Raw genomic sequence first — 11,746 nt, forward strand, 5'->3', positions numbered from 1 at the left:
GTGTCCGCGCCATCCCGAGCAGTAAAGCCGTGTTGTACCCACAGCTGTGTCCAACTCCATCACGGGGACGCAAAGCCGGGCAGCAGACACGGCTCTGAGCTGTTGCAGCCATTTACTCATCACCACGTAGGGGTAGAGAGAAAATAAATAGACACGTTCTCGCCATCGTTTACAACGTTAAAAGCATCCCCGGAGCGCAGCCCTCGGGAAGAACAAGGGATGACTCCAGCCCCTTGTATGGGGAGGGGGGGGAGGGGGTTTGGGGAGGGGGCTCAGCGCCCAGCTTGGATGTCAGCTGGCCGCAGCTGCCGCTCACCCTCAGCCAGGAAGATGCTCATTGCCCTGTGCAGCATGTGGACACCCAGGCGCCGGCGCCGTGCTGGGGGCCAGCTGGCTGCCACACCATAACAGATCCCTTTGCGCTGGTTGGTGACAGCATGAAGCCCTGTGGGGTCGGGGTCAGCACCCACAGCTCCCGCACCGTGCTTACCGTGAGCACCCATAGGGTCCCCATTAGCACCCACATTGCCATAAGGTCCCCATTAGCACCCGCAGCCCCATGAAGTTGGGATCCCCTTTAGCGCCTGTGGCCCCATGAGGTCCCCCTTAGCATCTACGTCCCTATAGTGCCAAAGTCCCCATTATTAACACCCGTGGGGTCCCATTAACATCCACTCCCACACATCTTTTCCCTGCCCCAAACCCCCAGCTCTCTGTGCACCCCAGGACAGGCTGCATCCCTTTGCTCCCATACAGGAGGGGAGATCCAGCCCAACTCCCCCCCCCCCCCCCCAACCCCATCCCCTGCTCACCCAGGGCCTCCAGCAAGCAGCTCTCCCGTGTGTAAGCCTCAGCTGGCACGCTGCTCTGGAAGCAATGCAGGGAGATGACACCCATCCCACTCGCCCAGATCTCCAGGATGCGCCTCACTTTGGGACAGCCCTGTAGGATAGCCCCGTGCCCATAAAGCTTCTTCCTTCCCCATTCAATCTACCCCACACCCACCCCCATCCCACCTTGCTTGTCCCCTTGCGGTGCTGGGTCACAGCCTCGGTGAGGTGGCTGTAGGGCCGGGCACGTGTTCCTTTGCCCACATAGAAGATGGCATCAACGAAGGTCTTGAAGCACTCCATGGGGCTCAGACGGTGGCAGCGCAATGGGAGGTCCTGAGTGGTCCTGGGGGGTGCAGAACCCACCCCGGGGGCACACACAGGACCTCCAGATGTGGGGTTCCCAGCCTTAGGAGCCACCCAAGAGGCAGCACAGCCCTACCTGGGGTCGAGCAGGAGGTAATTGAAGCTGGCTTTCAGCAGCCCCTCACGCCAATGGCGGTTCTGGTCGGGGCGGTCGAATTGCCGTGCCAACAGCATCTCATCCTCAGTGCAGTTGGGGATATGCCCGGTGCGTAGCGCATCTGCCAGCTCAGGGCTGTGCCCTTGGGGGGGAGTATTGGGATCATCCTGAGCCCCATTAGTATTAAAAGGATGGCGGGTCCCCAGGACTCACCTGCTGGGCTGCGGCTCAGCTCCTCCAGCCGCCGCAGGTAAACACGCCGGGTGAGCACCGTGATGGGTCCTGGGTCGTAGCCCAGCGCCCGCAGCCGCCGGAGGAGAGCTTCATCTGAGAGCATCCTCAGGGACTGCACGTGGTCCCTGTCCCCAAGCCTGATGGCCTCAGCACTTGGGCTGTGCTGCTCACTGGGTTGGCATCTATCAGGTTCCACAGGGCTGGGTGGACTGTGGTCTGTGGGTGGGCACGGCATCATTGGGGTCCTCGGCTCCAGCACCCCAGGGTCAGTAGCAGAAGGGGAGCACTGAACACGTGATGGGGAATCCAGGAGGTTGTGGCCCAGCAGCACCGTGGAGCTGGGAGAACCCTGAGCATCTGATGGGGAGTCCTGGGGATGGCTGGGATCCTTAGGAGCCAGCAGCACAGTAGGGCTGAGGGATCCCTGAGCACCTGACAGAGGGTTCTGGGCACAGCCTTGATCCCCAGGAGCCAGCAGCACTGTGGGGCTGGAGCTGCTGGTACCCAGAGGGGAGCTGAGCTTACTGGGGTTCCTGGGGAGGATCTGGGTGTCATCTGAGGACCGTGTGCTTTCCCCAACCCCACCAGATTCATCCTCACCACTGAGGGCAATGCAGTGCCCTGGGCTGGTGGCAGGATCCCTGGGGACACCCCTGGCTGCTCTGACCCGGGGGGGCCTGCGGGGCTTTTCCAGGCTGGCATCGAAGAGGGAGGAGGAGGAAGAGGAGGAAGCACTGAGCCTTGCTGCTGAGGCCTGAAGGCGGCTCTTGGTGCGGGGGGTGACGTGGCAGAACTGGGGGGGCTGCATCCCCTGCAAAGTGACATCCCCTGCTGCAGTGTCAGCTGGGCTGCAAGGGAGCTGCAGAGTGTGGGGGGGGGAGCACTCAAGGCTGCAGCCCTGGAACAGCACAGGCAGCTCCTCTGCAGCTGAGGGGCTCTGGGGGTGCAGCTCCCTGGGTCCTGCTGAGGAGGGGGCTTCTCCTGGGCACTCATCAGCCCCGCTGGGCTCCAGCATCTCCACTGCAGTGACGAAGCGCTCGCTATCCTCGCTGCTGTCACGGCCTCTGGTTCCTGCTTCCAGCACCCCACGGTCCCCACTGCAACGCAGGGGCTGTGGGGGACTCCTGGCCCCAGCATTGGGCTGCAGAGAGATGTGCACCCCCATCCCCTCTATGGGAACTTCCTCATGCTCACCCCCAGCCCAGAGCAGAGTGCTGGATGCCAGGGGCTGCAGGGGCAGAGCTGGACCCTCTGGGAGCCATGGGGTGAGGGAGGGACCCAAGCAGGGTTGAGCACAGCACGGGGGCTCCCCCGACCCACAGCTGCCCCATAGGCCGGGCTCCTGCAGCTGGGACACGCGAGTGCTGCTCAGCAGCTCCGCATCGGTGCAATCCTCGGTCAAGAAGGACAGTGAGCGCCGGGTTCCCTGGGGGGCTGGGAGGCTCCATTCCCGCAGGAGCCGCACGCACAGCACATGGCCTTGCTCCAGCGCCAGATCAATGGCTCGCTTCCCGTCCTGCAGGGAGGGGACACCGCCGCTGTGGGTACCACCCCCACCAAAGGACGGAGGGCTCCGAGGCGCCGCCTCCAGCTCTAACCTGGTCCCGCAGTTCCGGGTCCCCCCCATTCTGCAGCAGCAGCTCCAAACACCCGCAGCTCCCCCAGGACGCAGCGACGTGCAGCGCTGTGAGCCCCTGGGCGGTCCTACCACCGGACCGGTGTCACCGCTGCCTCCTCGGCGGCTCCGTTCCCCATTCGACAGAATGGGGTCGAGCCCCCCCCCTCCCCCCCAGGGCCATTACCTGGCATTGGGGTCCCCTCCGTAACGCAACAGCAGCCTCAAGCAGCGCACGCCCCCTATTGCAGCACTCAGGTGGATGGGGGCGAACCCCTCTACAAGCAGCAGGTTGGGGTCTGCCCCGTGCTGCAGGAGGACCTCCACCGCCCTGCGGGGGGACAACACGGGGGTCACCCCCCCCCCAAGCCAAGGCCGTACGGCAAAGCAACAGCCCCGGGGTGCATCGCCGCTGCAAGGCCTGGGCTGCTGTAATACCCGACCCCCCCCCACACGCCCCCCACCCCATCCCGGTGCCCTCTTACTCCTCTCGCCCGCCCCGCAGCGCCCCGCACAGCCGCCCCGCTCCATTCATGCCACCCTCCGCCATTCATGCCGCACTCGAATCCTCCGCGCTTCGCCGCTGATTGGCTGGCGAGGTAACCAATGGGAAGCTGCCATAGGCTGCCACGTGAAATTGAATGGAGCCCAGCACCACCCAGTGCCCCGCACCAGTACTGCCCAGTGCCTCCCAGCGTCCCGCACCAGCACCACCCGCTGTCGTGCTCCAGCACTGCACACAGAGCTCTGCACCAGAACCGTCCCATTGCTTCCCAGCAACCCGCATCATCACCACCCAGTGCCTCCCAGTACCCCCCCCCCCCAGCCCCTTACCACGTCCAGCAGCAGCCCCAGTGCTGCCTTGTGCCCCCCCCTCATATCTCCACTATAGAAACCACACCAACAGGCAGGAAAACACCTTTTTTATCCCCTATTTCCATCCAAAACCCAATGGTGGCCAATGGGGCAGCCCCCTCCCCAGCTCAAACAGTGGCCTCCACCTCGGGGGGCTCGTCCCCCTCCAGCAGGCTGTATGCTGCATGGCTCTGGAAGGGTCTTTGCAAGGGATGAGCCAGCAGCTTGGCCATACAGTTGTGCAGCTCCACCGCCGGCCCCGTCAGCGTCACCTCGTACCTATAGTTGGTGCCTTTGGTGTCCAGGTTGCCAAAGAATGCATACAGCTCCTGAGGGGCAAAGGGGGTGGGCAGCGGAGGGGGTGGGCAGCTTCACAGTGCTGTCTTCCCCCCACTCCTTCCATGCATACCTTCCAGCTGGTCTCATCCTCCTTCTCCTCCGCCCCATTGTGGATATAGACGAGGTCGAAGAAGAAATAGGGGCACTGCAGCATCTTCTGCAAGGGGGGAGAAGCCAACACGGCTCTGCATGCATTGGTGCTCAGTCCAGTGGGGTGGGAGTTGGGGGGGGGTTGGGAAAGGAAGGAAGGGGGGGTCCTTACCTTCATCTGCTCTGACACAGAGAATTGGGGCTGGCAGCCGGGGCGGCCCAGCACCAGGATGGTGCGTACCACGTAGGGTGGTGGGATGGTCTGCACGTTGTCTGTCACTGGCAGCTCGATCTTCTGCTGGCTGTGATGCCATGCTGGGACTGAGTGCCACGCAATGCCCCCCCCCACCACAATAACACCCCCCCAGAGGCTGCTCTGCACTGGGAGCTTCCAGCCCTGATCCCCCCCCAGTGCTGCCCCCCAGCTGTATGGACTCACATGAGGTTGAAGAGCCCATCCAGATCTGTAGTGTGAGGTAAGGAGCAATGCTGGCACACAGAGCCCTTCCACCCCCCCCCATATAACCAATACAGGGATGCAGCAGAATGGGACAAAACTGGGCACAAAACCTCCAGCGATGCCATTTGGTGGCTGTGGAGGAGCTGGCATCACACCCATGGCACAGACTTAGCCATGCTGGGGGCACCGTGGGTCTCTGCCCTCTGCAGGAATGGAATGGGAGCCCTTCATGCCCCAGTGTCAGTGGATACTGAAGGACTTGCAGACGACGGTCTCCAGGTCGTAGAGGCAGCTGCAGACCTCACGGGGGTCTGAGGTGAACCCTGAAAGCTGGGAAGGGGCAGGTGAGGGTCACGGAGCCATCTCCATCCTGCTCCATCCCCATCCCATCCTCATCCTGCTCCATCCCCATCCCATCCCCATCCTGCTCCATCCCCATCCCATTCCCATCCTGCTCCATCCCCATTCTGCTACATCCCCAACCTGCTCCATCCCATCCCCATCCCATCCCCATCCTGCTCCATCCCCATCCCATCCCCATCCTGCTCCATCCCCATCCACATCCCCATCCCCATCCCCATCCTGCTCCATCCCCATCCCACCCTCATCCCATCCCCATCCTACTCCATCCCCATCCCATTCCCATCCTGCTCCATCCCCATCCCATCCTCATCCCATCCCCATCCTACTCCATCCCCATCCCATTCCCATCCTGCTCCATCTCCATCCTACTCCATCCCCATCCCATCCCCATCCTGCTCCATCCTCATCCCATCCCCATCCCATCCCATCCCCACTCACCCACGTGGCGTCGTTGTTCACCACCACCAGTGCAAACTCGTGGCTCTTGTCAATCTTGTGCTTCGTCCTCACAAACATCTCAATCATCTTCTGGGAGATGTTCAGTGCGTTGGTCTTGGAGCTGCCAAAATGGGGGGGGCAGTGCTCAGCAGGGTCCCTTTATCCCCCTCCCCACTCCAGCCCCACCACTCACTCACCCATTGAACGACTCCAGCTTGGGCAGAGCCATCTCCTCAGCCAGGTCCAGGCAGATGATCTGGGTGAGACCCCCACGGCTGAGCCCCAAACCCCACCATTAACACCCCCCCCCCCCCCACAACCACACACTCACCACCTTCTCAGGGCAGTTCACCCGCGGTGTTTTCACCTGCACCTCGGGGGGGGGATGTGCGGGGCCGGGCCATGCGGTGCCATCGGGGGCTGCCGTGCCCTGTGGGCTGTCCTCGCTGCTGGCCGCCTCCCCTTCGCCCTCACTGCGGTTGCCCACGCTGCTCTGAGCGCTCAGTGCCCGATCCTCGGCACCCTCAGGGTTGGAGCGGGTTCGCGGTCGCTGTTCCGGAGCCTTTTCCTCCTCCTCCTCAGCAGCGCTGCCCGGCCCCGACGTGTCCATCCCGCAGCTGCGCTCCATGGCACCGCTCTGGGGGGAGCCCTGGGGGTCAGGAGGGGGGTCATTGCACCCCCAGCTCCGCGCAGCCCATCAGCAACACTCCTTGCTCTGTGCACCCCACGCACGCTCTGCTTTGCGCACCCCGTATCCGTGCACCGCCCCGCTCTGCGCATCCCGCACCCGTGCACCCTTCGCTCTGCGCACCCCCCATTTAGCACACCCTCACTCTGCACACCCCAGACCCCACACACCCCCACCCCCATTGCCTCCCGTTCCACGCACCCCACTCTCGTGCCCTCCGCCCCGCTCCGCCCCCCCCCCCCGTTACTTACGGACCCCGCGCCCCTTACTCCGCACCCCTTCCCTTATCGCCAGCTCCGCCCGGCGCAACCCGGAAGCGGCTCCGAGCAGGGATTGCTGGGAGTTGTAGTTCTCCGGGCTCTGTTTGACACGTGGGGTCACCCGGTTGTGCACCGCGCCACGAACACGCGTGCAGCTCCCACTGCAACCGCGCAACATCCCCTGCTCTCCAAACAGCCGCGCGCCCCGTCCTGCACCCCAAAAAGCCGCGCACACCCCATGCAAATCCTGCTGCATTCAAGGACGTGGAGCAGAGCGGTGCTCCCAGCTGGCTCCGTGGGCAGCCACGTGCACGGGTGGGCGCGGTGTGGGGCAGAGCGGGGCCTCAAGGTGGGGATGGGGTCCCCCAGAGCCTCCCCCCCCACACACACACACACACACGGGGTGGCCGTCAGCGGGCGCAGAGCAGCGCAATGGTTAAGTGCAGGATGCAGCGGGGCTGCTGAGGAAGAGGAAATGTCAGCAGGAACACGGAGTGGCCAAGGCCAGGGGCGGCCCCACGGGGCCCCAACAGCAGCAGGATCCGGTCATTGAAGGATCCGGTCACTGTAGGGCCAAGCTGTGAGGTTGGGTGTGGGTAGGAGAAGTGGGATGGAGGAGGCAAGTAATGGGGTGTCCCCGATGGCGCAGGGTGCTGCAGGTCCCCAGAGCTCATTCTTTGGCCCCATCGCTTCCAAACTGCATCCAGCAGCACCCCAAGCACACGGGTAACCCCCCCCATGCACCTTTTGACCCCACAGGGCCGGGCCGGGCAGAGCTCCCCACTGCGCCTTGAAGGTGAGCGGCTGGATGAGGACAAGGATGAGGATGAGGATGAAGATGAGGATGCAGCCACAGCGGGGGATGAGGAGCACGTCACAGCACTGCTGGCCTGCACCGACCCCCACAGCACTCAACCTCTGCCCCATAGTGAGGAAGAGGAGCACTCAGGCTGCACCAGCAGCCCCTGCCCAGATGGGCAGCAGCCTGGGGAGCTCGATGGCACCGGGATAGAAGGTGGGTGCATTGCTCTATGCCATGCCTTGCCATGACGCACTGTGCAGTGCCACAGTGCTACGCACCAGGAGCTGACCCCCTGCCCTCTCCCCAGCCCCCCACCCCGACCTTTTTGCTGCCCTGCAGCACGCTGTCAGCTCATTGGAACGCGCCGTCATCTCCCGGCATCGGTGCACGCCGGCACCGCCAGCAGAGTGGGCACAGGTGGGGGGCAGCACGGCACGGACAGCCCCTGCACCACGGGGATGGGTGCTGCCCCACAGCCTTGTGCCCCCAGAGCCTGGAGGAGCTGCAGCGTGTGGCAGGGACGTGGCAGGGCCCAGAGAGGGGAGAGGGGCTGCTGGAGGCTGCGGTGAGGAATGCAGAGCTGAGGGCAGCACTGGGGGACCGTGATGAGGAGCTGAGCCGCACCACGGATGCACTGCAGGCATTGCAGGGGGAGCGTGAGAGGCTGCAGGGGAAGGTGGGTGTGGGGCAGCACCAGTGGGAGCCCCATAGTTTGGGCTCTGGGCTCAGCGCGGTGCTCACACAGGTGTGGGAGCTGCAGGAGGCTCTGGCCAGGCTGGAGGGGACGGGTGGTGCAGGAGGTGACGCTGTGGGGCTCAGTAAGGCACCAGGACCGGGGGACCCCCAGGTGAGTGTGGGGCAGGGGTGGATGGGGCTCCATTGAGGGGATCCCCCCTCAGTGCTGGGCTCTGCCCGTCCCCTCTGCAGGACTCATCCAGCTGCCTCCTGTGCTACGACAAAGCTCAGCCCCACAGCGCTCAGCCCCACAGCACTCAGCCCCACAGCACTCAGCCCCACAGCCCACTCTCCCCCCTGCCCTCAGAGGGTGCCAGCCAGGAGCTGGAGGAGAGGATGCAACAGCTAAAGGGGTGAGTCCCCCTGATCCCAGCAACTGCTGAGCACCTCTGATGAGGAAACTGAGGCACAGAGCTGACTGGGCTGCAATGCACAGGCACATGGAGAGGCTGAAGGAGGTGAACCAGCAGCTCTCAGCTGCCCTACGTGACTGCAAGAGCGATTCGGAGCAGCTCAGCATGGTGCTGGGGCAGCACGAGTCCCGCAGCAGCGCTCTGCACCTGGCACTGCACAGCAGGTGGGGATGGGGATGTGGGGTAGGGAGGTAAAGGGGGGGGAAGAGCCCCAGTGCTGTGCTGAGCCCCTCTGTGTGCAGTGAGCGCTGTGTGGATGCCTACGCTGTGCTGCTGGAATGGATGTGGGCGAAACTGGGCAAGGATGGGCACGGTCCTGGTGCTGGTGAGTGCCAAAGTGGGGGATGTGGGGGTGCTGGGGGGATGGAGGAGAGAGGGTGTGTGAGGGGACAGCAAGAGGATATTGGGATGCTGCAGGTGTGTAGGGATATATAATGTGATTGTGTGGGGATTCTGAGGGCTGTGAGGGGATGCAGGGGGATGTGGGCATCCTGGGTGCTGGCACAACTGCACTGAGCACGCTCTGGGTACACCATCTATCCCATCCCCAGGAGCTACAGGGGAGCAGAGCGCAGAGCACGGCTGTGGGTCCAGCCCCACACAGAGGCTGGGCCAAGCAGGGCCAAAAAGACAGGAAGAGAGTGGGATCATCTCCTGCCCCGGGCTGCACAGGTACCCCATCCCCATCCCCAGGGCATCCCCTATGCACACCTCAGTGCCACCTCATCCCCATCCACACAGCACACACGGCTCAGAGGAGGGTGCCCTACGTGAGGCCATCCGCCAGCTGCGTGCTGAGCAGGCAGCCGTGCAGCTTTCCCTGCGCCACGTCCCCATGCCCGGCCGTGCCCCATCCCACCGTGGTGAGGATGCTTGTGCCCGTGCTGAGCGTGCTCTGCGGGATGCTCGTGCCCTCCTGCCTGGATGGAGGAGGCCAGAGAGAGCAGAGATGCTGAGGGAGGTGGCGGAGATGAAGGTGAGCACAGCGGGGTCCCCCAGAGAGGTGACAGAGGGAGGTGATGGTGATGGTGATGGAGGTGATGGTGATGGGAATGGGGATGGGGATGGGGATGGAGGTGATGGTGATGGTGATGGAGGTGATGGTGATGGTGATGGGGATGGGGGTGATGGTGATGTTGATGGGGATGGGGATGGGGATGGAGGTGATGGTGATGGAGGTGATGGTGATGGGGATGGGGATGGGGATGGGGATGGTGATGGAGGTGATGGTGATGGAGGTGATGGTGATGGGGATGGGGATGGGGATGGGGATGGAGGTGATGGTGATGGAGGTGATGGGGATGGTGATGGTGATGGTGATGGAGGTGATGGTGATGGAGGTGATGGTGATGGTGATGGTGATGGTGATGGTGATGCCAGGAGGCCATGGCCGAGCTGAAGATGCAGCTGCAGTTGGCAGAAAGGGAGAAGCGGGGTCTGGAAGTGCTGGCAGCTGCACAAGGCCCACGGGAGGCAGCTCTGCGCCTGGTGCTGCAGCACATGGAGAGGGAACAGGGGGCTCACAGCTCCCCCAGCAGCTCCAGCAGCAGCGAGGAGGTGAGGCTCCCTGTGTCAATGCTCAGTGCTGACCCCCCCCGCAATGCTGCTGACCCCCTCTGCTGTCTGCAGGATGCCCCGATGGGAGCAGCAGCACCGCAGCGCCCTGCAGACCCGGAGAGGAAGGCGCAGGAGCTGCAGCGTGCATTGGCACGGTGAGGAGCTCACGGCTCTGGGTGTGCTGCATTCATTGCAGAGCTGTGCTGGGCACTGCCATGCGTGTGTGTCCCACAGCATCAAGCAGCTGCAGGCCCGAGCACAGGCCCTGGTGCTGTCCCTGGAGCAGAGCAGTGCAGCCAGCCGTGCACAGCATGAGCAGTGCATCAACGTCACCAGGGAGTCCTTCCATGCTCACAGGTGGGCAGGGGGAGCCTAAACCATGGGGCTTTCCTGCATGTCCTCAGTGTCCCAATGCAATGCTCCTTCCTGCACCCACTCAAGACTCTACGCCCTTCTGCACCCATACCCTGCAGTGCTCCCATGCCATCCCCATACCCCACAGTGATGCTGTGCCCCTATCCCAATGCCCCACGGTGATGCTGTGCCCCTATGCCATCCCCATACCCCACAGTGATGCTGTGCCCCCATCCCAATACCCCACGGTGATGCTGTACCCTTGTGCCATCCCCATACCCCACAGTGATGCTGTGCCCCATCCCCATACCCCACAGTGATGCTGTACCCCTGTGCCATCCCCATACCCCACGGTGATGCTGTGCCCCCATCCCAATACCCCACAGTGATGCTGTGCCCCCATGCCTTCCCCATACCCTACAGTGATGCTGTACCCTTGTGCCATCCCCATACCCCACGGTGATGCTGTGCCCCATCCCCATCCCCATACTCCACAGTGATGCTGTACCCTTGTGCCATCCCCATACCTCACAGTGATGCTGTGCCCCCATGCCATCCCCATACCCCACAGTGATTCTGTGCCCACAGTGCTCTGGCCCTGACATACCGCAGCGCCCGGCGCAAGCAGGCAGCACAGCTGCAGCACCTGGAGGCACAGGCAGCAGCCATGCAGCAGCAGCAGGCGCAGCGCATGCAGGCATTGGCACGACGGCTGCAGGCCCTGGAGCAGCACACGGCTGGTGGCGAGACCTGCATTTAGGGACGCAGGCTGCGTCCATGGGGACAATAAAGTGCTGATGCTCGTGGTTGTGGCTCGGCCGCATTGGGGTTGGATGGGGGGGGCTGTGGGGTCGGCTCATCCCCATAACAAAGCCATCCCCCCCCTCTCGTGGCCCCATGGTGTAGATGAAGCCGTTGGGTTCGCCCTGAAGTGGGATCAAAGGTGACGGCGGTGGCCCCATGCATATTCAAGAGGAAGAGGAGCAGTGACCCCGCACAGGGTCGGGGGCTGCGGGGGGAGCAGGGCTAGAGGCAGCATGTGGCCCCCACAGCAATGAGGGCCCAGCAGAAGTGGGGTGAAGATGCACGTGGGGCTGTGGGATGTGTGGGGCACTGGGGGGGATTGAAGTATAGGGCTAAAGGGGGGGGAATGGAGAGCTGCAGCACCATGGGGACGTCCCAATGCAGAGTTCAAGGCTCAGCAGATCGATATCCAGATGGCGGGTGGGCAGACGGGGTGGGCAGCAAGG

At 63.6% G+C, this 11,746-nt stretch overlaps 3 protein-coding genes across 11 annotated transcripts; 1 reads left to right on the forward strand and 2 right to left on the reverse strand.

Moving 5' to 3' along the window:
- Positions 1 to 272: 272 nt before the first annotated feature.
- ANKLE1 (ankyrin repeat and LEM domain containing 1) lies at positions 273 to 3,714 on the reverse strand. Its single transcript, XM_072357633.1, has 8 exons — positions 3,628 to 3,714; positions 3,330 to 3,473; positions 3,126 to 3,231; positions 1,507 to 3,043; positions 1,273 to 1,435; positions 1,017 to 1,176; positions 813 to 942; positions 273 to 445 (listed from the first exon to the last, which is right to left on the reverse strand). Exons 1-8 carry the CDS (start codon positions 3,690 to 3,692, stop codon positions 273 to 275), a joined length of 2,478 nt encoding a protein of 825 aa, XP_072213734.1. The 5' UTR covers positions 3,693 to 3,714.
- Positions 3,715 to 4,048: 334 nt separating this feature from the next.
- Positions 4,049 to 6,689, reverse strand: BABAM1 (BRISC and BRCA1 A complex member 1). Of its 7 annotated transcripts, none has more exons than XM_072357527.1 (9): positions 6,627 to 6,689; positions 6,019 to 6,324; positions 5,885 to 5,943; positions 5,688 to 5,808; positions 5,138 to 5,216; positions 4,866 to 4,890; positions 4,599 to 4,728; positions 4,407 to 4,493; positions 4,049 to 4,326 (listed from the first exon to the last, which is right to left on the reverse strand). In XM_072357527.1, exons 2-9 carry the CDS (start codon positions 6,313 to 6,315, stop codon positions 4,126 to 4,128), a joined length of 999 nt encoding a protein of 332 aa, XP_072213628.1. In that variant the 5' UTR covers positions 6,316 to 6,324; positions 6,627 to 6,689; the 3' UTR covers positions 4,049 to 4,125. The 7 variants fall into 7 exon arrangements, with proteins under 7 accessions (XP_072213628.1, XP_072213627.1, XP_072213629.1 ...); XM_072357526.1 differs by having other exon boundaries at positions 6,019 to 6,336; positions 6,627 to 6,685; XM_072357528.1 differs by having other exon boundaries at positions 6,019 to 6,336; positions 6,631 to 6,684.
- Positions 6,690 to 7,163: 474 nt separating this feature from the next.
- On the forward strand, positions 7,164 to 11,302 carry USHBP1 (USH1 protein network component harmonin binding protein 1). Of its 3 annotated transcripts, XM_072357606.1 has the most exons (14): positions 7,164 to 7,254; positions 7,395 to 7,650; positions 7,745 to 7,854; positions 7,928 to 8,113; positions 8,183 to 8,284; positions 8,365 to 8,525; positions 8,609 to 8,749; positions 8,828 to 8,910; positions 9,137 to 9,257; positions 9,327 to 9,561; positions 9,966 to 10,142; positions 10,215 to 10,297; positions 10,377 to 10,499; positions 11,085 to 11,302. In XM_072357606.1, exons 1-14 carry the CDS (start codon positions 7,246 to 7,248, stop codon positions 11,254 to 11,256), a joined length of 1,959 nt encoding a protein of 652 aa, XP_072213707.1. In that variant the 5' UTR covers positions 7,164 to 7,245; the 3' UTR covers positions 11,257 to 11,302. The 3 variants fall into 3 exon arrangements, with proteins under 3 accessions (XP_072213707.1, XP_072213706.1, XP_072213704.1); XM_072357605.1 differs by having other exon boundaries at positions 7,180 to 7,254; positions 9,137 to 9,561; XM_072357603.1 differs by having other exon boundaries at positions 7,222 to 7,294; positions 9,137 to 9,561; positions 11,085 to 11,270.
- The last annotated feature ends 444 nt before the right edge of the window (positions 11,303 to 11,746 follow it).

The sequence above is a fragment of the Excalfactoria chinensis genome, chromosome 26 (genome assembly GCF_039878825.1).
Source record: "Excalfactoria chinensis isolate bCotChi1 chromosome 26, bCotChi1.hap2, whole genome shotgun sequence".
NCBI classification, from domain to species: Eukaryota; Metazoa; Chordata; class Aves; order Galliformes; family Phasianidae; genus Excalfactoria; species Excalfactoria chinensis.